General features: G+C 44.3%; 1 protein-coding gene across 1 annotated transcript in view; it reads left to right on the top strand.

Moving 5' to 3' along the window:
• The window catches only part of SIM1 (SIM bHLH transcription factor 1), a 69,915-nt gene that overhangs the window by 6,114 nt on the left and 36,807 nt on the right, over positions 1-26,994 (top strand). Inside the window, exons 3-9 of the mRNA XM_054699050.1 lie at positions 4,526-4,608; positions 8,092-8,185; positions 8,700-8,804; positions 8,907-8,992; positions 9,977-10,176; positions 10,382-10,488; positions 11,182-11,329. Of these exons, the coding sequence (XP_054555025.1) occupies positions 4,526-4,608; positions 8,092-8,185; positions 8,700-8,804; positions 8,907-8,992; positions 9,977-10,176; positions 10,382-10,488; positions 11,182-11,329 (823 nt within the window). The remainder of the gene's footprint in view (positions 1-4,525; positions 4,609-8,091; positions 8,186-8,699; positions 8,805-8,906; positions 8,993-9,976; positions 10,177-10,381; positions 10,489-11,181; positions 11,330-26,994) is intronic.

Here is a 26,994-nt window from a genome sequence, read left to right as displayed (position 1 = left end):
CCGAGATCGCACCTGAGCGGGTGGCTCCCAGTAGGGCGGGCTGGGTGCGGTCGCTGGGCCCTATCGCCAAGGAGAACTGAAGCTGAATCTGCCTGCCCGCTGGGGCAGCCCCGTCGTAGGTGCCCTGGCCTGCATTGCGGGTGGCGGCATCGCCACGGCCTGGCCGCAGTGTAAGGTCAGGAGTCCTGGGACGACACTGCTGATGAGCTCCAGTTGCCATGAACGGCACTTTTTGGAACCCAGCCTTCATTTTTGCCCCACGGTTTAGCTGGCACCTGAACGCACCTCTCCTGTTTCCCTCTCCTGCAGGTCTTTCTCTGGTGGCAGGCCTAGGTGCCTATACCCAGCTTGGCCAGGAGGTTGGGCCCGACCCCAAAGCCCTGGCTTGAAAGCCGGTGCGCAGGGCTTGGAGAGAGTCAGCACTGTGACTATCCGACTATCCTTCTCCACCCCAGATTTGCACTAACCTTAGTGGATTCTCAGGAATGGCCGGGGGGATGGGAGGGTCACCGGGGCATGCAGGGGAGGGCAGGGTACACATTGCCACTGTGGCCCACAGGCACACACTGTAGAGTCCAAACAGCTGTATGGGATAAAACTGGCTCCATGCCACTACCGATGCCCTTGGGAGGGCGACCACACCTGACTGATAGGGAGAGGGTCTCGAGCAAGGGCGGGACCCAACCCGTGGAGGCGGATGTTTGGGTGCCTGAAGCAACCTCCTACCCAGTGACGCTCTTTCTTGGCAAGATCGCCCAATCCTCCCATCTCTGTTCCCCAGAGAACCCAACCGTGGGGGCTCCTGGAGTCCTTAAATGAAGGTCACTTTGTTGCTAGACTGGGAAGGGCTTTGGACTATGCACGCAGCCAGAAACTGCAAGCTCAGCAGAAAACCCAGGTGGGACCAGTCCCTCCTGGACCCTAATTTAGGGCACAGTCTCAGAAAGCTTTTCCTGCCTCACTCACCAAGTTGTGTTCAGGCCCTGGGAGAGCTGTCTCAGCCTCCCCCAGCCCTGCATTCCCTAAAAGGCAGATGGCGATCCATTGGAGAGATGCAAGTTCCCTGGACCGACTACTAGAACACATTTCTCTTGAAATACTCTTTATTTATTAAATAGTAATTATAATAACAGAACAACAAAACAAGCTCCTATCTTTCTCTCCCTGTCTGAGTGAGGGAGGCCATGATGCTGGGTCTGTAATCTGTATTTTGTCAAGGGTATGAAATTCATTCTGAAGGAAAAGCTCGATCAATTTATTTTTGCTGCTTGCAATAACACAGCTGGATGATGCTTTGAGCTCACACTAGACTGGGGCTCATCATTCATTCGCCAAGAACGGGCCTAAATTGTGCCTGTGGGATTAGGTCAATTTTAGTGGATCTACTTCGCCTCATTTGGTTACTAATTGGTTTCTTGTTTTATAAATCGAAATCTCATTTTCAGGAAATTACAAAACCCATGCAGTCAGTCCATTGAGGTAATCCTTGGGTCAGGGGGTATTTAAATGGAAATGGCTCAACCGCACTGAGGGTAAAGCAACAGTGAAACTTCTCCCGGGTTTTCACATGAAATGTGAGCTAGCCCTTTAGATCCATAATAGATACATCCCTTCTAATACTACTTATGTAAATATGATAAACCAGACTTTAAGGGAAGAGGGAGGGTGGGAAGACGCAACATTTATCTGCTAAGGTTAATGTGGCATATCTTGGAAATCTTCCAAAATAGATTATGTTTTCCTTTGTCTTCAACCACTTTAGCTAGGGAAAATCCTTTTGTCTAAAACCCGATTTAGTTATCGCCTCCCTCACAGAGCTCCTTTCTCTTTTGCAAAACCTTGTTCCCTTGGCCTCACCGAATTACAAGAGAATCTTTAGATCTTGTTCCCACTGTAATCCTTCTGCAAAGGGAGCTGGTTTCCTCCTCATTTTAAGCAACAATCAAAGGATTTGAGAATTTTCTGCGGTAGGTCAAGTGCAGAAACGAAATCTCAGCTTACCCCCCTCGCCAACTGAAACTGGGTGCGGGAGCGCGTCACCGCAGGCAGGAGGTGAGGGGGTCCGAAGAGAGGGGTCTCTGGTCCGGGGTTTTCGGGAGTCACAATCCAGGGCTGAAGCTTCGGGAGGTGTCCTCGGCCTGCTGAAGGGCGAGTTTAGCCCTTGCATTAGGTCAGGTAAGCCCGGCAGGTACCTGAGGATAGCCAGTCCCTAATGAAACATTAACCTAGACATAATCTTGTGGCGGAGAGTTCGACCGGGAACTTAAAGGGAAGGCAATGCTCCGTGAAAGCAAAAGGTTCCTTAAAAGGTGGAGGGGAGGAGCAGAAGAGGGTGAGGGAGGCCCCTGTTAACCTGCAACAGGACGGGCTATTTATTAACCTGCAGGAAAGTCTTATTTTTCCCTCGCAGGCGCATACTAATGAGGCCGCAACCCGAGACCACAAATAGCCGCGGTTGGCATCGCGGGTTCGGAACCCGCACTTAACCCGGAGCCCAGCTCCGGGGATTTTCAGAGGCTTCGGGTCAGAAGGCCGCTCCCGCTAGCCTTCCAGCCGCTTTGGGAAGCCTGTGTAATTTTAGAATAAAGGCATTTGTTGGCCCTAAGCACAGACATTGCACCCATGGGGGTGCTGGGGAACACTGATTTCAGACACATCACGGCCTCGGGCAGCTCCCGGCGAGCCGGGGCGCGGGGTCACCAGCACCCTGCGAAGCATTGTGTTTTCATCTTAGACCCACCGGCGTCCTCTGGTCGGCTCCACCCTCAGGAGCTTTTCACATCCTCTCCACCCCCCCAACCCCCCTCCACCGGCCTCCTCAAGGTAACCCCTCCCGCCACTTCTGGTTGGGTACGTGCACACGGGGATGAAAAGCGGAATTCGCCAGTCCCAGAAAGCGAAGAGGGTTGCTTGGCTGGAGTGGAGGAGCAAAGAGAAGGTGACAAGAAGGAGGGGTGTGTGCGGGTTACAGTGCCGGCAGCCCTCCAGAACGGTCCAGGATGACACAGAGATAAGGGCAGGAGCCACTCTGGGGAGGCAAACTGCAACAGGCTGCGGAGGCAGGAAGGGTTGCCTGGACGCTTGGGAGGGACAGGAGTCCGGGTGCGGGCGGGGAGCGTCAGTGTTTGCAGAGCAGTGGGGAAATCGTTAGATTTATTTAGATGTGCAAACACCCGGAAAGACCCCATTTGAGCTTAAGGGGCGCTCACGGTTACTCGTTACCAGGATTTTGATCGCTTGCTTAGGAAGCAGTTCCTGGCCAACATATTTTAAGAGTCCAACTCCATGTTTTATTCGAAAAGATCCGCCCCCATGCTCGCCGCACAATGCGAGCGTGTTTGTCATTGTGTACTTATAGTGATTTGCTCCATAACGAAGCAATCGGTAAAACACCTTTTTGGGGGTGATGTTAAAGCTTGCTTAATGGTGTAAGCATAAAAGTGAGTAAATACCTAGTTAAAAATAATTTCAGCAGCAATACTGTTAAAATGTATTACTCATAAATAGGTTTTCCCTTGGCCGAGCAAGATTTTTCTGCCTTCTTTTTCATTTTCTTTGTACAAACAGGTATTAAAGCAGACTCCATATTAAATTCTTAAAAATCAGCCAAAAAAAGGTCTTTTTGTTTTTTTGCTTTGCTTTGCTTTGCTTTTGCATCACCGTAGAAATGACTTGTGGCAAAGTCTGGAAAAAATCTTACGGAGATAACATCAAGGAGAGGAAAGGTTTGTCTTTGCTAATACAGGATACCTGAAAAGTAGAGAAGAGAAAGATTCTTTCTGCTCAGAAGGGAACAAAACTAGTTAAGACGCATTAGCACCTGAAAGTAACCGAGTTTTTAAAAGCTTGTGTGGGGTAGGGAGGACGTGAATTTAGGATGTGTAAGGCAGGGACTAGAGGGGGGAAAGGCAGAGGTAGGACTGCAAGGGGCTGTTGCAAACGGATTTTTCTGAAAGAGGTTAAAATCTGAGGCAGAGGAGAGGAAAATGGCTGGAGAGCCGCGCAGCCCATCAGAAAGCCCTCCAGGGACCGATGGGATCTGACCCACCACCTCAGGCCACTCTAGGGGGGCAGCCATTTCTGGGATGGTTGGAAACCCACCGCCTCAAATAAGGGTGCTTGTGAAAACTTTGGGTGAGAAAGTGTCCCTCACCCTTCTCCCCCTTCCCTCCCCACCCCCAAGCACTCTGGTGAACCTATACAAAAGTCACCCCTCGGGTGTGGTGTCCAGGATCCCCTTCAGAGCACAAGCGACCCCCAAACCCGGCCACTTGGGGTCCAGCCAGGGGCAGCCAAGACCTGGAGAAAGCCTGAGCAGAATGGCGAGGGAGTCTAACCTCTGCAGTAGCTGAGAATCTGGGCTGGAATTAACCAGCTCCCAGGCGTCCAGGTGTGAGTGGGTGGCTAGCAGAGATGGGATCCGGTCCTGTGTGCGAACTTGCAGTGTGACATAACCGCGAAACTACTATCAAACTGTTCACTGGGATAGGACCCATCACTAAAGGGTCCCTCCGTGTGTTCACAGGGCTGGGCGAGGCGTGGGGCCACTCTAGTCGGACCAGTCCGCTGGACAACGTTGGTAGAGAACTGGGCTCGCATCTGCTCCAGGTAAGTGCGCGGGTGTCATCGCGGCGTACAAGCTCCCAGCGCCTGGGTGTCTGGGTCAGGCGCAGGTCTTGTGGGTTCCCAGAAAAATAGAATCCGGTCTGGATGTGGTTCTCTCCAAACTTTAAACGTGTAGCTTTAAAGTTTAAACGTGTAGCTTTTAACCTCACTAGGTGCGTGATTGCACCTCTCGCGGGAGAGAGAGGGGCAAGGTAAACACTCACATATTGGGCTGAAAACGCCCCAATTCGGATGGCTGATGAACCTGGCTGGGTGCGTCATTTGACATCAATCGACCAGGGAACCTGGGCTCTCCGGACCAACCTGCACAACCCGGGCTGCAAAATCTCCGAAATGAAGGATTTGCACAGGAAATAACGGGAATCTGGTAGAAATGCTGTCAATGCTTTAAGCCCATACATTCCAGATCCTGCTGCGTCTGCAACTCGTTTCATCTCCTTCCTGTGGTTCCTGGGTTTCTCCTCTCTCCACCCTTGCTTGCCCCAGGCCAGGCCAAGCCATGTACACACTCTTGGGTACACATTTACAACTCCCCAGATGAGTTTAACCAATGTGGAGGTGTCCATTACCTTGTTGTTTGCATTGTGTCCCATTTTAAATTACCCATTGCCTGCTAAAGTCGACTAGCAAGTCTTTAAAATAATAAAACTCAGGATGGCATTTTAGACTTGACACTTGTCTTCCACCCTGCACTCCCTTCTCCTCCTTATTAAAGTCTACCTCCAGCTGCTCATGCAGAAGCCTCAGACCCTCAGCAGGTGGGGGATTCTGGGCCAGTTCTCCCTTCTTGGCAGGGAATGAGCAGCAGCTCATGGCAGGAGTGAGTTGTTCTTTCCAGTCCCACCACTCCCCTGCCCCTGACTCCATTCTAATAAAAGAGATTTTATTTTCATAGAGCAAAGAAAGTCCTCCCTTGAGCATTCCCTTACAGGCCTGGCCTCCACACCTCTCAATTTAATTAGAAAGGTGCTGTGTCTTTCTCAATTATCTTTCAATAACTGACTCCCCACCCCCATTCCCCAACCCCATCTTTCAATCTTCCTAAGTGATTTTCCTCATCTATACAAACCACAAAACAAAACCCAAATAATCTCTTATCCATTCTAGCTCTTGCCCAATTTCTTCCTCTTCTTTATCCCAAACTTCTCAAAGGGTTTAATTACACTCTCAATTTCATTGATCACCTTGTCTGGATACTCTGACACTGTGCAGCCTGCCATTTCTCTCATCATTGTACATCATTGTACTCCATACAAGCTCCGCTACATTCTGATACTCAGCATAGATACTCATCTCGTATTCTACCTGACCTTTTGCGGTCCACAATTATGGCAGGGTCAAATGTGTGCTAGGTAGAAAGCCCTACCCTTACAGAGTTTCCATTCTAAGTAATCCAATGTTGCAAACTAACACAGGTGCACTTCATAGATTAAAAGGTGAAATAGGTGCTACAGAACTAAAAAAAAAAGGGGGGGAGGGAGGGAGGAGGGCTGTGTTAGTGGTGCCATTTCACATGGGCACCAGCACAAAGGACCTCAATCAGGAGATATTTGGGCAAAGACCTGAAAGAGGTGGCATTCCATACTTACAGTCTTTCTTGGTTTCAAAAGTAGCACAATTCTCTAAATTTTTCTCCCTCTTGGCTTGTTCCTCTAGTTTTCCCACCTCTCGCTGGTTGTAAATGCTGGCATTTTCCCCAAGGTTCCAGTTCTGTTTCTTCTCTCACAGCTTCAGGACATCCAGCTGATCTCAGGTGATCACCTCCAGTGACAAAACCATTGCTTCAACCCCTCTTCCCACATTTACAGTACTCCAGCTATTTTTCCCAGTCTAGATACCTCCCCTGAGCTTCAAACTATTATTTCCTATTGCCAACTGCACACATTCAAAGAAAATCTACATGTCCTCAAGTTTAGTATCACTAATACAAGAATTCATAATCTCCCTCTTCCAGATTTCCACTCATTAAAAAAAACCAAAAATCTCATTATGCTTTCCTAATTTTTAAATCTTGGGGGGTATGGTGTTACCCGCAACTCATTGCCATACTGAAAGCTTGAAATCAGTTTCAACTTCTCTTTCTGCCACCCTACATTAAATTCTATAGTCAGAAGCATCTTTGAATTAAACTCACCTCCTCCCAATTCCCCTTGTAATCACGTAAATTCATATTTGATCATCTCTGATCTTTTCTTGCCCCCACTCTTTCCTCCTATAAGTCACTGTTCACATTCTGCCAGGAAAAACACATCGAAGCATGCTATTCCCTGCTTAGAATCCCCTGCTGGAACGCTGATGCCTATAGAAACAACTCCAAATTCCTCAGGTTGACATGTCAAACTCTCCAGAAAACCTGTACCAGTGTACTTCCTCAAATCCATTTCTGGAATACCAAATTCATCACACCTGAAAACAACAGAAAATCACTCCTCTCAGCCCCTATCTTTGTTACTGCCTAGGATGCCTTCTTCTCTTCTCCAGTTCAAACTTTTTCTTCAAGTTACTGCTCAAACAACTCCTCTAAGGCCTCTTTGATTCTCCCCCAAACCTCTGACTCCTTAGTCTCTAGACTCCCACAGCACTCATTGTCTAGTGAGCTGTGTAGTCATGTCTGTCTTCAGTCCACTTGCCCCTGTTGGGTTTCCAGCAACTTGAAAGCAGGATTGGACTCATCTTTCTGTCTCCACAGCCTGGACTGAAGCCTCATTCACAGAGATAAAGGAACAGTGAACTTCCACAACTTTCCTCTATGGAGAGCCTGTCAGTTTAATGCAACAATGTAAACACACACACACACACACACACACACACACACACACACATGAGATAGCACTGCTCTGTAGACTTGCTGCCTGAAAAGCCTCTCATTTCCTAAATCTCCCTCTCCTGGACTCTGCAGATCCACTGGCCAGTTCCCTTCAGTGTACAAACTACTCAGATTGCCAGTCCTTCTTCATCATCCAGTGCCTACTATTTTTTAAAACTGGCCAATACTCTTTCCATTATTAGTACATTACCACGATGGACTCCTCCAAGCCTGACATAGGAAACTTAGGTTTCTTTCAGTGACCATCATCCTGGCAACCTAACCTACTTCAGTCAAAGGCTGTGACTCTCCTGCTCCCCTGGTGTGTGTGTGTGTGTGTGTGTGTGTGTGTGTGTGTGTGTGTGTGTATCTGCTTTCTCTCTCCATGTCAGTGGATTTTGTGTTGAAAGGGCAGTAGCCTCATTCACACTTTTTCTGGATCTCTTCCAGTCCATGTCTTATATACTTATGAATTTGGAATGAACAAAAGATAGGACTCTTGTGGCTGGTTTCTATGTCCTGTTTTCTTCTATCCTGTCTCTACAGCATCTATTTGAACTTCAAGATGAACATTCTAACTTCGATCTCCCCATCTCCCCCAACAACCTAATTTCTCCATTGACCCAGTGGGCTCCCCAACTCTCTTTCTATTTTCCCAGACCCTGGATGGCTTCATTTTCGTGGTGGCCCCAGATGGAAAGATCATGTACATCTCTGAGACAGCTTCAGTCCACCTGGGTCTTTCTCAGGTAGGTGAGTGGCCCACACCTCCAGCCTTCAAAGTTTATAGCTAGAGCCAGAGGCAGGAGGTAGCAGTAGGGGACAGTTTCCTCAAAGCTTTTGTATGTGCATTTGTGGACCTGGAAATATCTCAGCTGCTAGGAGGTCAGGATCTCCGTCTTCTACTTCGCTTACCCTTTAGCTTCTGCCTCAGACCCAAACAGTGGCTTCCTTTTTCGCGTCTCTACCATAAGTCAAGCACCATGGGAGAGGGTTATGGGAGCTGTCACCATATCTTCAGCAGAACATGGCCAGGAGCTGTTGCTACTGCTGCAACTACTGCCACTTCCTTTCATAGATAAAGAAACTGAGGCTTAGATAAGCTGCAATAGTTAGCAGGCAGCAAACTGGAATTAGAACTCTGGGTGGGCGCTTGAGTTTTGATTCCTGTCTTCACAGTCCTATAGATCCCCTACCCAACCTTGTAGCCTCTCCACAGTGCAGCCCACCACTTCGGAGATGGCCATATCCTCCTCTTTACAGGTAGAACTGACCGGGAACAGCATTTACGAATACATCCACCCCGCCGACCACGATGAGATGACCGCAGTCCTCACAGCCCACCAGCCCTACCACTCTCACTTTGTCCAGGGTAAGGCAGTGGGCTGCGACCCTGGGGTGCACTTCGCATCTGCTTGTGGCTTTTCCCCAGTTACCCTCATGTCCTGTGCCTCCTTCTGCTCCTCTCTCCCAGAGTACGAGATTGAGCGTTCCTTCTTCCTGAGAATGAAGTGTGTGTTAGCCAAGAGGAACGCGGGCCTCACCTGTGGTGGCTACAAGGTGAGTGAGTGGTTGACCCAGGATCAATGTTCCTGCCACCAGCAGCCAGTTAGTGAGGTTTACAAGAAGGAGGCAGGACACCAGGCACTGGAGGTATGGGAGGCATCTTCCTGGGGCTCAGACAGCCCCTGCACATGTCAAAGCCCCTCAGACTTGGAGGAACCACGAGGCCTCTGAACACCTGGAACTCATTTAAAGACACCATTTCTGCTTCTGGATGCTGCCCACCCCACCTGAGTACATAGCTGGGCCTTAGTAAAGTGTTAAGCATCTGAAATAATCAGTGTTTTGAATGGATTCATCGAGTTTAGTTATAAAGTCAGATTCTGACTTTGTAAGACCCTCTGCCCCTTCTCCCTCCCCCCAACCCCCATTAAGAACTTAAGCTTTAGCTGGAATGCTTTTCTTATTTGAGATTAAACATGAGTGGAATGCAGATCCCAGGGCCCTATGCGATTTGGATACTATAGGATTGGTAGGATCTAAGCCTCTGAAATGTTTTTTAAAGATTTATTTTTATTTATTTATGCATACAAGAACTGGGGTACAGGCCAGAGATGCCGGGAGTGAGAGGATTCACCAGAGAAACAGAGTGGGGAGCAGAACAGACTGGCCCACTGAAATACACTGCTGAGGGGAGCAGTGGGTGAGACAGGAAAGGTCTGCTGCACCAAGTGGGTTAGCTCCCTGGCTGGGTATGGAACTCATGCTGTAGTGGCTGGTGATGGCTTGATTAACGCTGACTTTAACCCCTGCGCCACCAGGGAGGCCCAGCCTCTGAAATTTTTACGCTCCCCTCTTATCCCTCTGAGCTCAGTGTAGCAGTACAGACTTTCCCTTGAGAAACCTTGGAGGGCCAGTAACTTTGGACACCTCAGTGCAGGAGCCTGGCCCACATGGTGTTTGTGGAAGAAGAGTTTCAAAATGTTTCAATCCCCTTCCTACCTTTTTGATGTTTTCTCCCTCCTTGCCCTTCCTCCATAGGTCATTCACTGTAGCGGTTACCTAAAGATTCGCCAGTACAGTCTGGATATGTCCCCCTTTGACGGCTGCTACCAGAATGTGGGCCTGGTGGCAGTGGGCCATTCGCTGCCTCCCAGCGCAGTCACAGAGATCAAACTGCACAGCAACATGTTCATGTTCCGTGCCAGCCTCGACATGAAGCTCATCTTCCTGGACTCCAGGTGGGTGGCCAGGGCAAGAGAGGGTTACCTATAAGGGAGGGCGGTCCTGCTCAGTGATTCAGAGCTCCTCCTCAACCTCCTGGGCCCATTTTGCAGATAAGGCTACTGATGGGTCCTGCTAAGCAAGGGTGGGAACCCAGGTCTGAGATGGTTGTCTGGAATGGGGCGAACCTCACGCTCATCCCGTGGGGATTTCTCTCTGCAGAGTGGCGGAGCTGACGGGGTATGAGCCTCAGGACCTGATCGAGAAGACCTTGTACCACCACGTGCACGGCTGCGACACCTTCCATCTGCGCTGCGCCCACCACCTGCGTAAGGCGCTGCTGGGCCTCGCACCCCGACCGCGTGGGGTGGGGGGAAGGGGAAGGGTGTGATTTGATGGTGTGTTTTGAGGGTGTGATTTGCGTGGTGACTGGGCGTGAGGTCCTGCTTGCTGCAGCAGCTGCTGCTGCTGCTGGCTGCTACAACTCTGGGCGGCACACCTTGTTTCTCTAACATTCGCAGGCGCTCACGCGGGCGGAGGTGGAATTTCTGGGCAAAGTACCCCCGGCAGACGTCTTATTCTCCTATTGATATGTTTCCCTTGTCCAAACCTCGCTGAAAATGGGAACAAAAACCAAGTCAGGCCCATTTGGTTCTGTGCCTTGACTTGCTCGGGCTTTCGATATAGCTTTGCTCTGAGGTTTTTTCTCCCCAGGTAGGGAACATAGCTTTGGAATTCAGCCGCCCAGACCTTACCTTCCTTGGTTCTAAAAAGGAATGGGAAATGGACTACCCCAAGTTTAAGCGCCCCCTCCCCTTCTCGCTAATGGAGGGAAGTAAGGACTCAATGCAAATTAACAGAACAATCAATGCGTTGGGGAACGGGCAGGTCTGCTCGCTCTCCAGCCTTCGCGCAGCTGTTAGGGCCCGCGGGGAACCCGCATTTCCACCCTCGGGGGTTGTATTTGGGGCGGATCCGCAGCAGAATCGTTCCCCACTAGCTGCTTTCTGTCTCTCCCTCAGTGCTGGTGAAGGGGCAGGTGACCACCAAGTACTACAGGTTCCTGGCGAAGCACGGCGGCTGGGTGTGGGTGCAGAGCTATGCGACCATCGTGCACAACAGCCGCTCCTCCAGGCCACACTGCATCGTCAGCGTCAACTATGTGCTCACGTGAGTGCGAGGCTGCGACCTCTTCGCCCACTCCAGGCGACACCGGTGTTTACAGGGCTGCAGGTGGTGGGCACGGCCCGGTTAGGCGAGTCTGGGGTCCACTGGGGACGCGGGTTGGCTCCCCTTCCCCCTGTGCTGGCTGCGCTGGGAGGCGCAGCTCGAGCACTTTCATCTTTACGAAGAGGCTTCCTTCGTTATATTCTAGAGAAAGATTTAGGAGTTTTTCCATCCACAGTCCATATTTGCTTTCTATTTTCTCTCTTTTAACCTTTTAAGCGAACTCTGCATTAAATAAAACTTAATGCGCCAGAAAGAAAAAAAAGAGAGAGGAAAGGGTCCGACGTACGGAGCCATTTATGGTTAACAAACAGGACATCTGTTTCACTTTTTCAGATCGGGGTTTGAAGTTCTTAATTTTAACCAGAGTCTCCAATCAAAGTTAGAGTTCTGAGAGTGATTCTTTCCCTGAACCACAAAGGAGGGGGGGAGTTAAGTGACCAGGAGGGTCTGACTTTAACCTCCAGAAAGCAAAAGGACCCGAGCTAATCTCCAAGTGTTGGGGGGCGCCCAGACCCCGCGCGGTGGGTGACCACGTCCCTGGGTGAGGAGCCGGAGCGCGGTATCACCTGCGGGCAGCGTTGGCTGGGCGACCGCAAGTGAGCCTTGTTCTTTCTAGAAATAATAATCCTTTCTGGTTGCCTGTGTGGCCCTACGGACTGATCACGTGGCCTGCTGTGAGGCTGGTGAAGAAAAGCACGTTCTGTGTACTGTTTGGGCAAGTGGAGTTGCTTAGGATTGAAGCCTTTAAGAAGAACCCTTTTGTGCGTGCAGTTGACTTATTTTTAGCAGAGTTTGAAATGCTTGTGATTTTAGGGGACCTCGGGAGTTACTTACTTTGGAAGCCCTGACACTCTAGGCACTTAGTAGAAATTCTATTTTGACATAAGGTAGTTGGTTAAGGGGTGCTAGTTGCAATCAGGTTATACTATAGATGATGGGGACTAGATTCAGTTCACGTTCTATTAAATTGCTAGATTAAAAATGTAGTAGTTGGAAATATGCTTGGCAATAAAACTATTTACTTTATGTCCTGTTTAATAAGAAAATTTAATTCAATAGACTTTGAGAATGAATATGGCTTAGATGAGGATTCAGTATTCAAGAATATTTGGTGATTAAGAAGTTTTTTTTTTTAAATTTAACAGTGTTAAAATAAATATTGCTAATTTTTTGTAATAGTAAGAATGCTGTGGATTTTAATACAGAGTGGAAAACATATTCGTATTTTGGATATCATGAAACAAAACCATCTATTTTATGGATGTAGTTTTTCATGTTATTAAAATAAACAGTAGAAAAGATGGCAAAGCATAATTCTTAAAATAAGCCACTCTGTGAAGCAGAAGTATTAAAGAGTGAAAAATTATGTCTGCTTACCATGAAAATGAAATGGACATTCTTTAAGAAGGTGCTTTGTATGTCTGAGACATCCTGAGCATTATACATACACTCTGTTCTCTGGTGGGTGCCTGTGGTTAGTAATCATTTTTTTTTTTTTTTTATCAAACAGCAGGGTATATAGTCACACAGACCCATATAAATGATCAGAATGCAAGTAAGACCTCCCAGTGGGTAAACATAATTTATGGTTGTCATCATTTGGAAATATTCTGTTTTGTTTTCCATTGGATAAGTGTACTTTCTTTCTTCTGTTGACTATCCTTCTCCATTTTACACACTTCTTCAGAGCTGCAGGATTAGGATACCAACTCTATATCAGCTTAAAAAGATGTAATGAGGATAAGTGATTTACAGAAGGGAAACCAACATGGTTCATGTTTTTTTCTGAATGTTTTATGCCTCTGAATGGAAATGGAAATAAACATACAGAAGCACATATGATGAAAAGCTGAAATTGATTACCCTTTTATGAGTCTTTGCTCCAATTCTGTGTATAAAAATTCTTGGGACAATTTTTATAGCTGCAAATGTGAAAACTGTCTTAAATGAAATGTCATCAAGTGGCTCTGTGTGTGTGTGTTGACAGGATTTTGATAATGAACAGGTTGCAGTTTGTTTGATATGTATATCACACATCTGGCTGGAAGTTACTAATTTACATTGTCTTAGCAAATTAAATAGATGGCTATTGATTCTCTATGGTAGCAGTGAACTACCACATACATTTGTTTTCAGGGCTAGTTCTCTATGAAGCCTGAGAATGATAGGTGAATTCTTTTCAAATACACCACCTCAAACAGTGTACTTCAAACCACAAACCTCTACCCTCAATAATTTGATAGGCCAGATGTCTTCCAAATTTAGAGATTTTAATAGAATACATTTTGTAAGGATTTTCATATTATGAAAGTAGAGAGAATTTTAAGTAGGCTTTAATTTTATGCAGGTGTGACATTTTGGTGAAAAATATATTCATTAACTTATTTCTCTCATTTCCTGATAGTATATTATTGAAGCTAAAATATGGCTACTTACCTCAATAAAAATTAATATGCCTAGAAAACTTAGTCATTATTATCCAACCAAAGCAATTACAAATAGGAATATTCAGTTATCTTCTTCTAATAATCAGTTGCCCCAGTGAATATAGGAATTTTAGAGGGAGGTGGTGTATACCCTGATGCCTTTACTGACTTTTGCATGACATCCCTACACAATATTGGTGTTTTGGAGACTGAGAAGAGACGATGTGAATATTTTAATGCACATCATCTTTTAGTTTGTCTCTGCTCCTTGGGGTTTCCTGAAGTTTCTGTAAGTCAATTAAAATCCCCCCATATCCCACACTAAATCAAAAAACAAAGCAAAAAAATCCAAACTAAAACATAACTAAAAGCCAAACAGTTCATGATTTTCTATGCTACACATATCCTATTAGCTTTATGGTCTACATTTTAAAAAATATTTCTTAGAAATTTTGAGTGCCCACTGGCTTTGAAGTAAGTGTTAAGTGTGACAAGCCCTGCTCCCTGATTATTATCAAGAAGCTAGGTGACTGGAGCTAGTGTCTAGTAACAGTGAATACTGGGGAGAATACAGGAAAGTATGGGGGTAGAAGGAAGGCAAACTGATTTTCTTGGATTTGTATTTCATTTCTTAAGTTTGTTTAATTAGTAGTATTAACTATTCATAGCTGGTTCAGATGGAAAACATCAGTATTTAATGTGAAGAAAATTGAAAATGTGGAACACACAATAGATAATGAAAAGTAATTTCTAGAAAAAATGAAGACTTCATTCTCTTTATGTTTTCAAAGGTCATGTTTTTAAATTAAAACATTTTATCTTCTTTTTAAAAAAAGATTATTTAAGCATACAAGAGCTGGGGTGTAGGCTAGAGGTGCAGGGGGTGAGAGGATTCATCAGAGACAGAGTGGGGAGCAGAACAGGCAGAACTACTGAAATACACTCCTGAGAGGAGCAGCAGGCGAGGTAGGAGAGGTGTGCTGCACCATGTAGGTCAGCCCCCTGGTCGGGGATTGAACTCCTGCTGTAGTAGCTGCGGATTGCTTCATGGTGCTGATGCTTAACCCCTTGGGCGACCAGGGAGACCTACATTTTATCTTCTTTTAAGGATAAAACAATGATGTATAAAAATCACCTCTTAAAATAAGTTGAAACATTTTTTTCAAATATACAGAAAGGAGGGGACATGTGGTAAGGGACAAAGAAGGGGCACCCAGTGGTCTATGGTGAAGACAAGGGGTGTTTTAGTGGTGGATGGAGTGTGGTAACACATATATGAAGAGGTCTGAACCTATAATTCTAAATCGCGTACAATGTTGTTAGCCAGTTTTACATCAATTAAAAAACAAGTTGAAAGAACAGTGTAATGAATATTTAAAGACACATCATCTATAATATAAACCCTATTTACCTATGCCTCTCCCTGCCTATATGCTTGTCTATTTGTGTGTGCATTGTTTTCTCTCTGCTGAATCGTTTCAAAGTAAGGTACAGACATAATAATACTCCATCTTTAAATAATATAGCCACTTAAAGATAGCCATTGTACCATTTATGATGACACATTTAATGTGTTCAATTTAGAGTGTTCACATTAGCGTGTGTAGAAGGTTGTAGAAATATACATGCAATCTAGTTTACAGATGCCATTAAAAACAATCTGCCCCTGAAATTCATCAAGTACACACTGATATATGACTAGGATGATTGACAGAAGATATTTTGTGAGGGACTTCTGTAACTGTTAGTACATTTTAAAATAGATATCTAATGAGAATTGTAAGCTAATGCAAATCTAATATTTTGCCTGGAATGTAAAAGAGAGTGAGAATTTTTTTTTAAAGATTTATTTATTTATGCATGCAAGAGCTGGGGTACAGGCCAGAGATGCGGGGAGTGAGAAGATTCACCAGAGACAGAGTGGGGAGCAGAACAGGCAGACTGGCTGAAATACACTGCTGAAGGGAGCAGACAGTGAGACAGGAGAGGTCTGCCGTGCCATGTGGGTTGCTCCCTGGCCGGCTGGAGATTGAACTCGTACTGCAGAGATTGCAGATTGCTTCATAGTGCGGTGCTTAACCTCTTGCACCACCAGGGAGGCCTGAGAGTGAGGATTTTGAAAGCAATTTGATAAATTTTGGAATCAGGGACTTAATACCTTCAACCATTTTTTGTTGGTAAAAAAGGCTTCTCTGCTTGTTTACTTTGCTAAGTTCATGATGCTAAGATAACTGTTAAGTGGAAACATGCTATTTAAGAGAGATTCACTGGAAACAGAAGGAAGTAATTTTGTGTTAAAATTTCTATCTTAATCTGAATCTTGCAGAACAAGTAGAGATAATTCACACTAGTGGTTTATATATAACACTTTGTATCCACAAATCAACCCTGTTGAATTTGTACAAAAGTTAGAGCAAATACCAAAGGAGACATACTTCCTTCATATAAAATGGTTCTGTATGTTGTAGTTATTCTAGATTCATAATATTTGTCTTTCTTTGCGTAAAACTATTATAATTCTCATATTTAAAAGGGTTTGAAAGTGTTAACATAGTCTGTGGATATAAATTACTATGTATCCTTACCAAAAAACAGCAGACATTAAAATATGCTCATATTAATTTGTTCTTCAAGTATATTAATAGTGCTAAGTTAATTTGGACTTTCATTTATTTATTTATTTATTTGTTAAAGATTTACGCATATAAGAACTGGGGTACAGGTCAGAGGTGTGGGGGCCAAGAGGATTCATCAGAGACAGAGTGGGGAACAGAACAGGCAGATGTATGAAATACACTGCTGAGGGGAGCAGTAGGCAAGAAGAGAGGTCTGCTGCACCATGTGGGTAGCTCCCTGGGAGGGGATTGAACTCGTGGCTGCAGATAGCTTCATAGGTTGCATCTTAACCGCTTGCACCACCAGGGAGGCCCTAATTTGGACTTTTTTTTTTTTAAAGCCTGGAATTTAACTATTTTTTAAAAGATAGATTTATTTATTTATTTATTTATTTATTTATTTATTTATTTATTTATTTATTTATACAAGCACTGGGCACAGTCAGAAGCACAGGAGGGTGAGAGAACTCACCAGAGCCAGAGCGGGGAGCAGAGCAGGCAGAAGGACCGAAGCACACTGCTGAGGGGAGCAGCGGGCGGCAGGAGAGGTCTGCGCGCCATGTGGGACCCTCCTCTGGTGGCTGGGGAGCAGCCGGGGATCGAACCGGTGCTGCAGAGGCTGCGGGCAGCCTCGCAACCCAGCGCTCAACTGCTGTGCCACCGGGGAGGCCCTAATTTGGACATTTAAATGAAATTTTGAAAATTAGCTTAAGACCCAGTGATATTGTTATTGCTAGGAGATATTAGAAAATGGTTTTTAAAAACTTGGCCAATAATATGTACAGTTATAGACATGGATTTTATTTTCCTGGTTTGCAAAACCACTCCTTTATATTATGAATAATTTGAATGAAGCACATTTTGACAGCAGACTACTGCAAATATTTTTTAAAATGCCCTCATATACCTCAGATCTTTAGAGGACTTGTTGCTTAGATTTAATTTCTTTAATCATTCAAAAATATTCATTTACTAATATATACTCATAAATTAGATTTGGTCCTTAATTGTGTTTAATATTATTATGATATGTTGAACGTCAAAGACACAGTTATCCTTTTCAGATGATTTTCTATATAACTGAATGATTACAGAAATAAATTGAAGATACATTTTTATTAGTCATAATTTTTAACAACCGAAATGATAGCCACCAAAATATCTTATTAAAAGAAAGAGCTGGGGACCTCCCTGGTGGCGCAAGGGGTTAAGACGCAACCTATGAAGCTATCTGCAGCTGCTGAAGCACAAGTTCGATCTCCCGCCAGGGAGATACCCACATAGAGCAGCAGACCTCTCCTGACTCGCCTGCTGCTCCCCTCAGAAGTGTGTTTCAGTCGATCTGCCTGTTCTGTTCCCCACTCTGTCTCTGGTGAATCCTCTCACCCCTCACAACTCTGGCCTGTACCCCAATTCTTGTATTTATAAATCAATCTTAAAAAAAAAAAGAAAGCTGGGAGATTTAGTCTGCCTTAAACTATATGATGCTTTGTTGTAATAGTACTCACATATATAATCTTACAGTTCATATATTTTTACAATGCTTTTTTAATCAAAATATCTATATTTTAGTTTTGAATTCACCATTTATGCTCAACCTTTATATTTTGCCCCAAAGTCTGAATAATATATTTCCTTTAAAGCGCTGTCATATCTATTGCTCAGTTTTCTCCTTCTCAGCTGTCTATGGTGTTTGGGGCAGGATAATAGTACCCATTTTTCTAGGTGAGGACCAGGAGGTCAGATATACTGAGAAAGTGGTGAAGACAGGATTAAAACCTGGGATGTCCACTCTTACTACTATGTTTTGGTGTTCTTTCTATGAGGATGGGAGTCAGGGTTGGGGTGTGTGTGTGTGTGTGTGTGTGTGTGTGTGTGAAATGTCTGGGAGAGAGGGATGGAATTAAATGAGTGAGACCTGTAGTGTTCAGCCCACCCAACTTCAGGATCAGCTTCCACTTGATCTCATCATAGAAGATTTAAAAACTTCCTCTGTATTGCTACTTCACAAGTAAATATGGATATTGACAATTTAGTGGTTTAAATTTAGCAGTGCTATCGTCTCAATGACATTCAATTAAGAATATCTCCTCCAGGGCCTCCCTGGTGGCGCAGCGGTTCGATCCCCGGCTGCTCCCCGGCCACCGAAGGAGGGTCCCACATGGCGCGCAGACCTCTCCTGCCGCCCGCTGCTCCCCTCAGCAGTGTACTTCGGTCCTTCTGCCTGCTCTGCTCCCCGCTCTGGCTCTGGTGAATTCTCTCACCCTCCCGCGCTTCTGACTGTACCCAGTGCATGTATAAGTAAATAAATAAATCTTTAAAAAAAAAAATCTCCCCCATAAGTCTCATTAAGGACATTTTCACTTTGCAAGAAAAAATGTGAAGAAAATGTTTTGTAAGAAAAACATTTTATTTCCCCCCCTCAATTACTTGCCTTAGATTACGCAGATACGGAACTGTTATTTCTAACTATCTCATTTCTGCAACCAAATTTAATATTTCAAGTTCTTGTTAAACAAATGCATTAAACCAAAACTCAATGGTTTGGTGAGGCTTTTTATCAGGTGAGGCACAGATTGTGTGGCAGCAGGGTGTTTCCTAGATGCTGTATATGTCCATGTGTGGGGGTGGGGTATTAGCCCATTCATGCTTCTGAAGGAGAATGGCAAGAATGATTGTCCTCTGGGAACTGTTCAGGACCTGGGGATGGAAAGCTCCCAGCATGCTCCAGATAGGGTGTCATCTTCTGGCCCTACCGCAGTGCTTCACCCTCCTCAGTTCACCCTGCCCTCCACTTCTCTGTTGCTGCCCTGACCTGGAGGGCACAATTCCAAGGTGGGGGCCATTGGTATATGCAAAGTGATCAACCCCACACTCTTCTCTAGCTTTCAATCAGCCCAGCTCTTAAGAGGGAAAGTTTCTGAGTTTTGAGTCACATCACGGAAAAATAAGGATCACTACCTTTATATGAAGTCAGAGATTTACACATGCCATTGTGAATGGACGGACAGATTCAAACAAGACCTTGTACTTGACCTGCAGAAGAGTGTGTTTTCATCTTCTCACGTATCTGCTCATGTGGGGAGCACTGTTTTGCTTGGTACACGATGTGTGTGTGCGTGTGTGTTTGTGTGTGTGTCGGGGGGTGGGGATGGTTATGTATATCTGGATAATTTGGTAAAAAGCTGCTACTTCCCTTTATCCAGTACTTCCCTTCTCATCTCTGTTCTCATTGGCTCTCACATCTCACCAGATGAGCAGCTGATAGAAAATTCACTTGGACTGAAGTGCTGGTGTCTTGCTTAAGTCATGTGCAAAAAGGATTGGTGGTAGTTTAGGTGAAACCTGGAAATACCTAAATATCTATTAGTGGAGGAATTTTACATTCTGCCTGTGCCTCAGGCCTCCCACAGTCCAGAAGCTGGTGGGGAGAGTGGTAGTCAGTCCATGGGGAAGGCAGGGCTAAGAGGGAATGAACTGGGAACTTACACTTGTTAGGCCTCGACACTACTTGGGGTCTGGCTGAATCTGGACCATCTGTTTACCATCTGTGACTTTTGCTTCAGGACATTATATTGCAGGAGGTGGTTGATTTTGTTTTTATAAAAACCCACAGCATAATTTGAAGCAACCTGTAAGGGAAGGGTATAGGCTATGGTGTCAGAGTGATGTGGGTTTATTTATTTATTTTTTTAAAGATTTATTTATTTATACAAGCACTGGGTACAGTCAGAAGCGCGGGAGGGTGAGAGAATTCACCAGAGCCAGAGCAGGGAGCAGAGCAGGCAGAAGGACCGAAATACACTGCTGAGGGGAGCAGCGGGCGGCAGGAGAGGTCTACGCGCCATGTGGGACCTTCGCCCTGTGGCCGGGGATCGAACCGGCGCTGCAGAGGCTGCAGGCAGCTTCACAACCCAGCATTCAACCGCTGCGCCACCGGGGAGGCCCGTGATGTGGGTTTAGATCATGGCCCTGGTGTGAGACTTTAGGCAAGACCCTCCATTTTACCACCTGTGAAATGGGACTTTTTAAAAAATTTATTTATTTATGCATGCAAGAACTGGGGTACAGGCCAGAGGTGTGGGGGGTGAGAGGATTCACCAGAGACAGAGTGGGGAACAGAACAGGCAGAATGACTGAAACACACTGCTGAGGGGAGCAGCGGGCAGGACAGGAGAGGTCTGCTGCGCCGTATGGGTCAGCTCCCTGGCCGGGGATCGAACTCGTGCTTCAGTGGCTGCAGATTGCTTCATAGGTTGCGTCTTAACCCTTGTGCCACCAGGGAGACCCAAAATGGGAGATTTTGACCCAACTTTTAAGGGTTCAAGATTAAATGAGATAATATGTATACAGCACAGTAGCTGGCAGAAAGCAACTCAAAATGTTAACTGTTATAAGCTCTTGTCAATTATATGGTATCGACTGAAATACTTTGAAAGGTGATGAATAGTTCTCTCTTTACCTTGAATTTCTGAATCCACACATTTAAGTGGGTTTTTCTCTCCCTTCCCTGACCCTCTACCCACACAGCCCCCCACCCCAGAGCCCCAGCATCGTGATCCTTGTGTGTGGTGGTTTCTACAGTTTGCTTTGGTTCACTCTGTTTTTCATTGCTATCTTTGACATATTAAAGGGAACTGAGATATCTGCTTGGAGAGAAATAAGCCAGCACTTAACTCCAGCTTTCATTGTGCTGTGCAAGGTTTGGAAGGTGCTTCACATAGACTACCTTCCTAGGGAAAATGAAGATTTTAAGACACTAAATTTATATCAAATTTCTAAACTTCCTTTAGTTGGAACAAGTGTATTGCTAACTTTACCAATGTCATAAAGTACGCAAAAGTGCATAAACCACACAACACCGGCATTTCTGATGGTGGTCAGTGGAGTTTTATTCTACAGGGCCAGGGTTCCACTGATGTTTACTGTGATCTTATGCATGAATATATGAAACAAAAGTCTTGGAATCTCTTGAGCAGTTTATAATTTAGTTTGCAAGGTGGAAGAATTCTATTTAAATATTTAAGAACTCAGATTAACAGTTTGAAATGAGGGCCTCCCCTGGTGGTGCAGCAGTTGAGCACTGGTATGCAAAGCTGGCAGCAGCCTCTGCAGCGCCGGTTTGATCCCCAGCCACCGGTGAGGGTCCCACATGGAGCAAAAGACCTTTCCTGCCATGCCCCCTGCTCCCCTCAGCAGTGTATTTCGTCAATCTGCCTGTTCTGTTCCCCACTCTGGCTCTGGTGAATTCTCTCACCCTCCTGTGCTTCTGACTATACTCAGTGCTGGTATAAATAAATAAATAAATCTTAAAAAAAAGTTTGAAATGATACAGCACTGGAACTATTTGCTGAGGGCACAGAACTTAAAGGAGTTTGAAGTGAGGGTGGAGTTATCAGGGAAGGAGCAGGAAGGGCTGGAAGCAGAGGTAGGATCTTTTGAAATGTGCCAGCAAGTTATATACATTTGTCATATTGTTCTTTTTCTGTAAGTATTCATTGAAACACAATCATTCTGCAATTAGATTCATCAGTTTTTGGTCTCTGCTGTAGTCTAAATGAGGGTTTTTTTCCTTCTTTATTTTGAACTTTTTAAATTGTAAGTGAATGTGTTTCATCGGGACTGGAAAGGCTCTTACCTTTCCCAAATTAGTGCTGGCATATCTTCAACCTGCTCACCTACCTCTAGGAATGAAAATGTCTTTTTAGCATCTAGGCATAGAGCATAGTTTTTAAAGTTTTAAGGAATGTTAATATTTCTAATTGAATATAAGATCTAATTGAATAAGTACAGTGATACCACATGTATAAGATTGTATTTAAAAAATAATTTTGTAGAAAGCAAGTGTGAGATATATATCAGGATGACGATCACCAGCAGATTGGAGGAGAGGGAGCTGCAAAGTACTTATGTGACTGGTTCCAGATTTACAGAACCAGAAGGTCTCCCCAGTGCTGGGTTTGATATCACAATTCTACAGTAGTTAGAATGCGATGCAGTTTAACTCGCAGGCTCCTTTGATGGCTCAAACCCTGATAAATAGTGATGCATTACAAGGTATTTGAAAATGTGTTATGAAATGAGATATTGCTACATTTTAATATTCAACATAGCTTGTAAGTTAAGAGCTTGGACTATGGGTCTATTGCCTATTCAATTCCTAACTCACCAGCTCTGCAACTGTGGGCACTTTGCTAAATTTCTCTCTCTCTATTTCCCTTTCTCTTTCCTTTTTTCTCTCTTTTGCTCTCCTCTTTTAACCTATAAAATGTGGGTAATAATAGTACCTACCTCGTAGAGTCCTTGTAAACTTAAAAGAGATAATGTTTGAGATTATTGGCACTGTGCCTGACATTGAATAAATGTGACATCAAAATGACATTGAATAAATGTGAAAGATGCAGGTGGATATTTTAGTGAAATCGAGTAACGTAGTTTCTGGCCTGCCAATAATTACAATATAAATGTCTTTGGGCTGAAGAAGGGAAAGCACGGGTCTTAGGAAGGTGAAGTGTTGCCCAAGAATGGGAAATCACCAATCATTCTGATACATATGGAAAGGATTATTAGAACCTCCTTTTGTTGGTTAGAACAAGTAGATTTTTAAACATTCATAAATGATTTATTGAGCACTTATGTGTCAGGTGCCATGCCAAGTTCTGGGGTCATCCAAAGGGATAAGACTGTTTCTGTAGAAAAAAGAAATAAACAGAAGAACAAGCTGTATCTGAGTTTGATTTCTCCATGGGCAAGCTAATGCCTGAGATTGCTCCACAGAGGGAAGTACTTCCACTCACAGCTAAAAGAGCACCAGAGTGTCTAGGCACTGCCTGGGTCATTCTGGGGGACTTCTTCAACTTCAGGTATGGTCTGACTCTGCTGTGTTTACATGGTAGGAAGAAAGTGGAGGCAGTGGGAGGAGCTGGACCCCTTAGGAATGCTCTATGTGAGTGTGTGTGTGCATGTATTGGGGGTCCTTCTAATTGGCAGAAAATAACAGGCCCTACTTTAACTCTCACAAGGATGTTGCCCAATTTGGGTTCTGCGTATCTCATTACCTCGGCAAGAGAGCAGTTTTCTCTGAGTTGTGTCTGAGCTAAATTTTGTTCTGCTTCAAATGGAACTTTTGAATATCTTGAGGGTTGACTTCTAATATGATTATGGGCCTCAATGATTTTTAAAATGGAAGAATCACACTGATTCAAAATAGTCTTTGCAGGTTTATTACACTTAGTGATATTATTAATCATTTTAGGTCTTTGTAATTTTTTTTACTTTTCTTTTACAAGGGCTAATTCCCAGGCATTGCTTCTCTGCCTTGGAGAGATGGAAAGATTGTCATATCTAAGCTGAAGGAGGGTTAGGGAGCTGTTCTGTTCATTGCCATGGTTAGAATGGTTGGAAGTAATACACATTTGAGGTTAGTTACATTGTGCCATAGACCAGAGAGGCCAAGTAGCTTGGGCAATATAACACAGCTAATAAGTGGACACACCAACTCAGGTCCAGGATTCAGTGCCCACTTAATTTTCTCTTTGGTGTGCTCTCTTTAAGCTGATCATGTCTTACTAGGATGACCCATGTGAAATTGTCACTTCTCTTTGTTAAAACAGTCAATACTGACAGTTCCATGAGTCCACCCATTATTTAGGAAGCAATATAATGTTTTACAGAGATTTTTGATATGTGTATGGATAGTTTATACTCTTGTTCTTTATGGGGTTTCCACAAAGTGACTCAATTACTTCAGAATTTGGGGCATACCCAAAACCTAGTCAGTTGACATGCAATATGCTAACTCCCCAGCTTGACTCCATCTCCCTGTCAGCAGCTTAATCATCAATAGTTCTGACATTTTCACAAAATAGCAATCAATATGTGTCACCCATGGAACAGTATTTTATTTAGAAGGTCTAATATTTTACTGGGATTGAAATGGGAGCTGCTGTCTTTATTAGAAGGGTATTTTTTCCTTTGATTGATTGCTAAATGGATAGAGCCTGTGAAAATCCTTTTTTTTTTTTTCCTGGGGATTTCTTGTTCAAATAGAATTTGTTGTATCCACATCAGCAAAGCCATGTTAATATGGGCTGCTGGCCAGATTGTGGAAATAGCCTCATTATACTGAACTGGATGTTATAATGGTACCCATTAAGGTGGGATTCTCTCTGTGTTTGTACTTTTAAATCCAAGTCCCTTGCCACTTTTTACATCTCTCTGAGAATAGCAACATTCTCTGGTAATGCAGTCTGAGAATGTGCTTTCACCTCCTCCCACTGAACACCCTTATAAGAATAGATTCCATGGTTCTAAGCATTTGGGAGTGGGGTGGTTTGGCTCACTGCTACTCCTCCTCCATTCATTTGATTCTGTGCTTGTGATGACTATAATATGTTCTGGTGGCTGAAGGTAAGAACCCATGAGATTTACTTCTTTCAACACTCCTATTAATTAATATTGGTGTTGATATTCCTGTCCTGTGCAACAGGAAAAGAGCAGTTTTATTTCAGAACTAACCAAATGCAACACACGGCTTTTGATTTTAATTTTCATAAGCTGTTAAGAGACCAGTAGTGTTGGAAGTCACAGCATTTCTATTAGCTCTTGAAATCTTGCTCTAGTCCTGCCAAAGTGAAGTCTTTGTTGTGCTGGATTTGGGTAATGGACCCCTGCAGCGCTATGGTTTAGGAATGCGGGAAGAATGAAGCCCACAAAGAGGAGGGCAGAGTGGGTGTCAATTTCATTCCTCCAATTAGAGCAGTTAAAGAAATAGCAAAGAGCAGGGTAGCATTTTATTGTGAGGGCTAATTGAAAACCAGAAGAAAATATTTAGAGACACAAGTTGGCATTTTACATTATAATCTCTCTTCTCGATTGACTTAATAGGACCTTTATTATAAACAAATTTCTGTCATTAGAATCAGTTTAATTTCTATTGCTATAATTAAGAGGATGTAAGAAATGTTGTAGAGCATAATCTTCTTTATAGAAAACTGACTGAGGATGGTTCATGCATTTGCTCAGCAAGCATTTCCCCAGTGCCTGTTGTGCGTCAGGCTTTGTGGTAAGGCCATGTTGTAACCAAGATAGACAGACAGACAGACAGACAGACAGAGTTAAGGTCACTACCCTCAAGTAGTGGGAAGCATAAATTTTAGTGGGAAGAAACAGATGGTACTTATAAACAAATAATGTCAGTAAATGAAGGGAGAAAAATCAAGCAGGACACAGAGTCATCAAGGAAGGTGTGTTTGAAGACTTCTGAACATAGGGAGGGAGGCGGCCATTCTGAGACCTGCAGGGAGAACATTCCAGGTGGTGGGAAGTACATGCAAAGGCCCTGACATATAAACCAGCTTGGGAAGTTGATGAAGGTCACAGCCTCTGGAGTGGTGAAAGGAAAGAGAAGAGCAGAAGGAGATGAGGTTAGACTAATAAGAAGATCATGTTGGATTTTGAAGCCTTTGGGAAGTCATTGGACATTTCTGATCAAAGGCCTGGCATGGGCTAATTTAAGTCCTGAGGAGATCATTCTGGTGTGGAGAATAGGCTTTGGGGAGAGTAAAGGATTGCTACAGGGAGACTAGTTGGGAAAAAATGGAAATCAGTTGACTTGAAAGAGGAAGATCATAAGTGTCAGATTCAGGATGAGTTTTCAAGGTGCACCGGTGGGATTTGCAGATGGAATGGCTATGAGTTGTGAAAAAACAAGGCATCAAGAATAGTCTGAGCAACTTAGATGAGTTGTGGGAAAGAACGAATTTGTAGCTAGGGGCAGATATTGAGAGATGTGTTGTGCACGTTTAGTTGAAGATGCCTGTCTTCATCAGAGTGGAAGTGCCAGGTGAGTGGTTGTACCTGGGTGTCATGGAGTGGGGAGGTCTGGATTGGAAGTTAGGAGTCATCAACATGAAGAATTTAAAGCTAGCAGAGTGGATGAAATCACTATAGAGCTGATGTTAATAGAAAAGAAATCTGAAGACCAAGACCTGAGGCTCATCAGCATTATGAGGTCTGTTGGGAACAGGTGCCCAAAAGGAAGCTGAGCAAGAAATTGAGTGTGTGCAAGGGGGTAATTTGGTAAGACATGCAGTGAGGTCAGGTCCTAGGGAAAGTGTGAATTTTGTCTTTTGAATATTCATGTCCTGAATTTTCAGGGGCTTTCTGTCTTCCTCCGTGGTCCCCCTTTTCATCTGATCCCTTTGGTTTTTCTCATCTCAAATAACAACTAATCTAGTTCTCAAAGTTTGGTCCCTTGATTGACAGCATCAACATCAACTATGAGTTTATTAAAAAAAGAAAATTATTAGGTTCTAACCTAGACCTATAGATGACAAACTTTAAGGGCATGGAGCCTAGCAAGATGTTTCAAAAAATTCTTCAGGTGCCTGATACATGCTGAAGGTTGAGAACCTCTGCTCTAGGGAAAAGAGTTGATAAATTGAATTAATGAAAAGTAATAGATGAGGCTTATTCTACTATCCCCACTCTGAACCACCTGCTCAAGCTAAAGAAATAAATATCTAATGGTAGATTTTAAGCATCAGTCAGTAGATTATTACTG

The sequence above is a fragment of the Talpa occidentalis genome, unplaced genomic scaffold (assembly GCF_014898055.3).
Source record: "Talpa occidentalis isolate TD23 unplaced genomic scaffold, MPIMG_talOcc4v2.1 talOcc4.2, whole genome shotgun sequence".
Taxonomy (NCBI): domain Eukaryota; kingdom Metazoa; phylum Chordata; class Mammalia; order Eulipotyphla; family Talpidae; genus Talpa; species Talpa occidentalis.
This window is presented reverse-complemented; position numbering and strand designations above follow the sequence as displayed.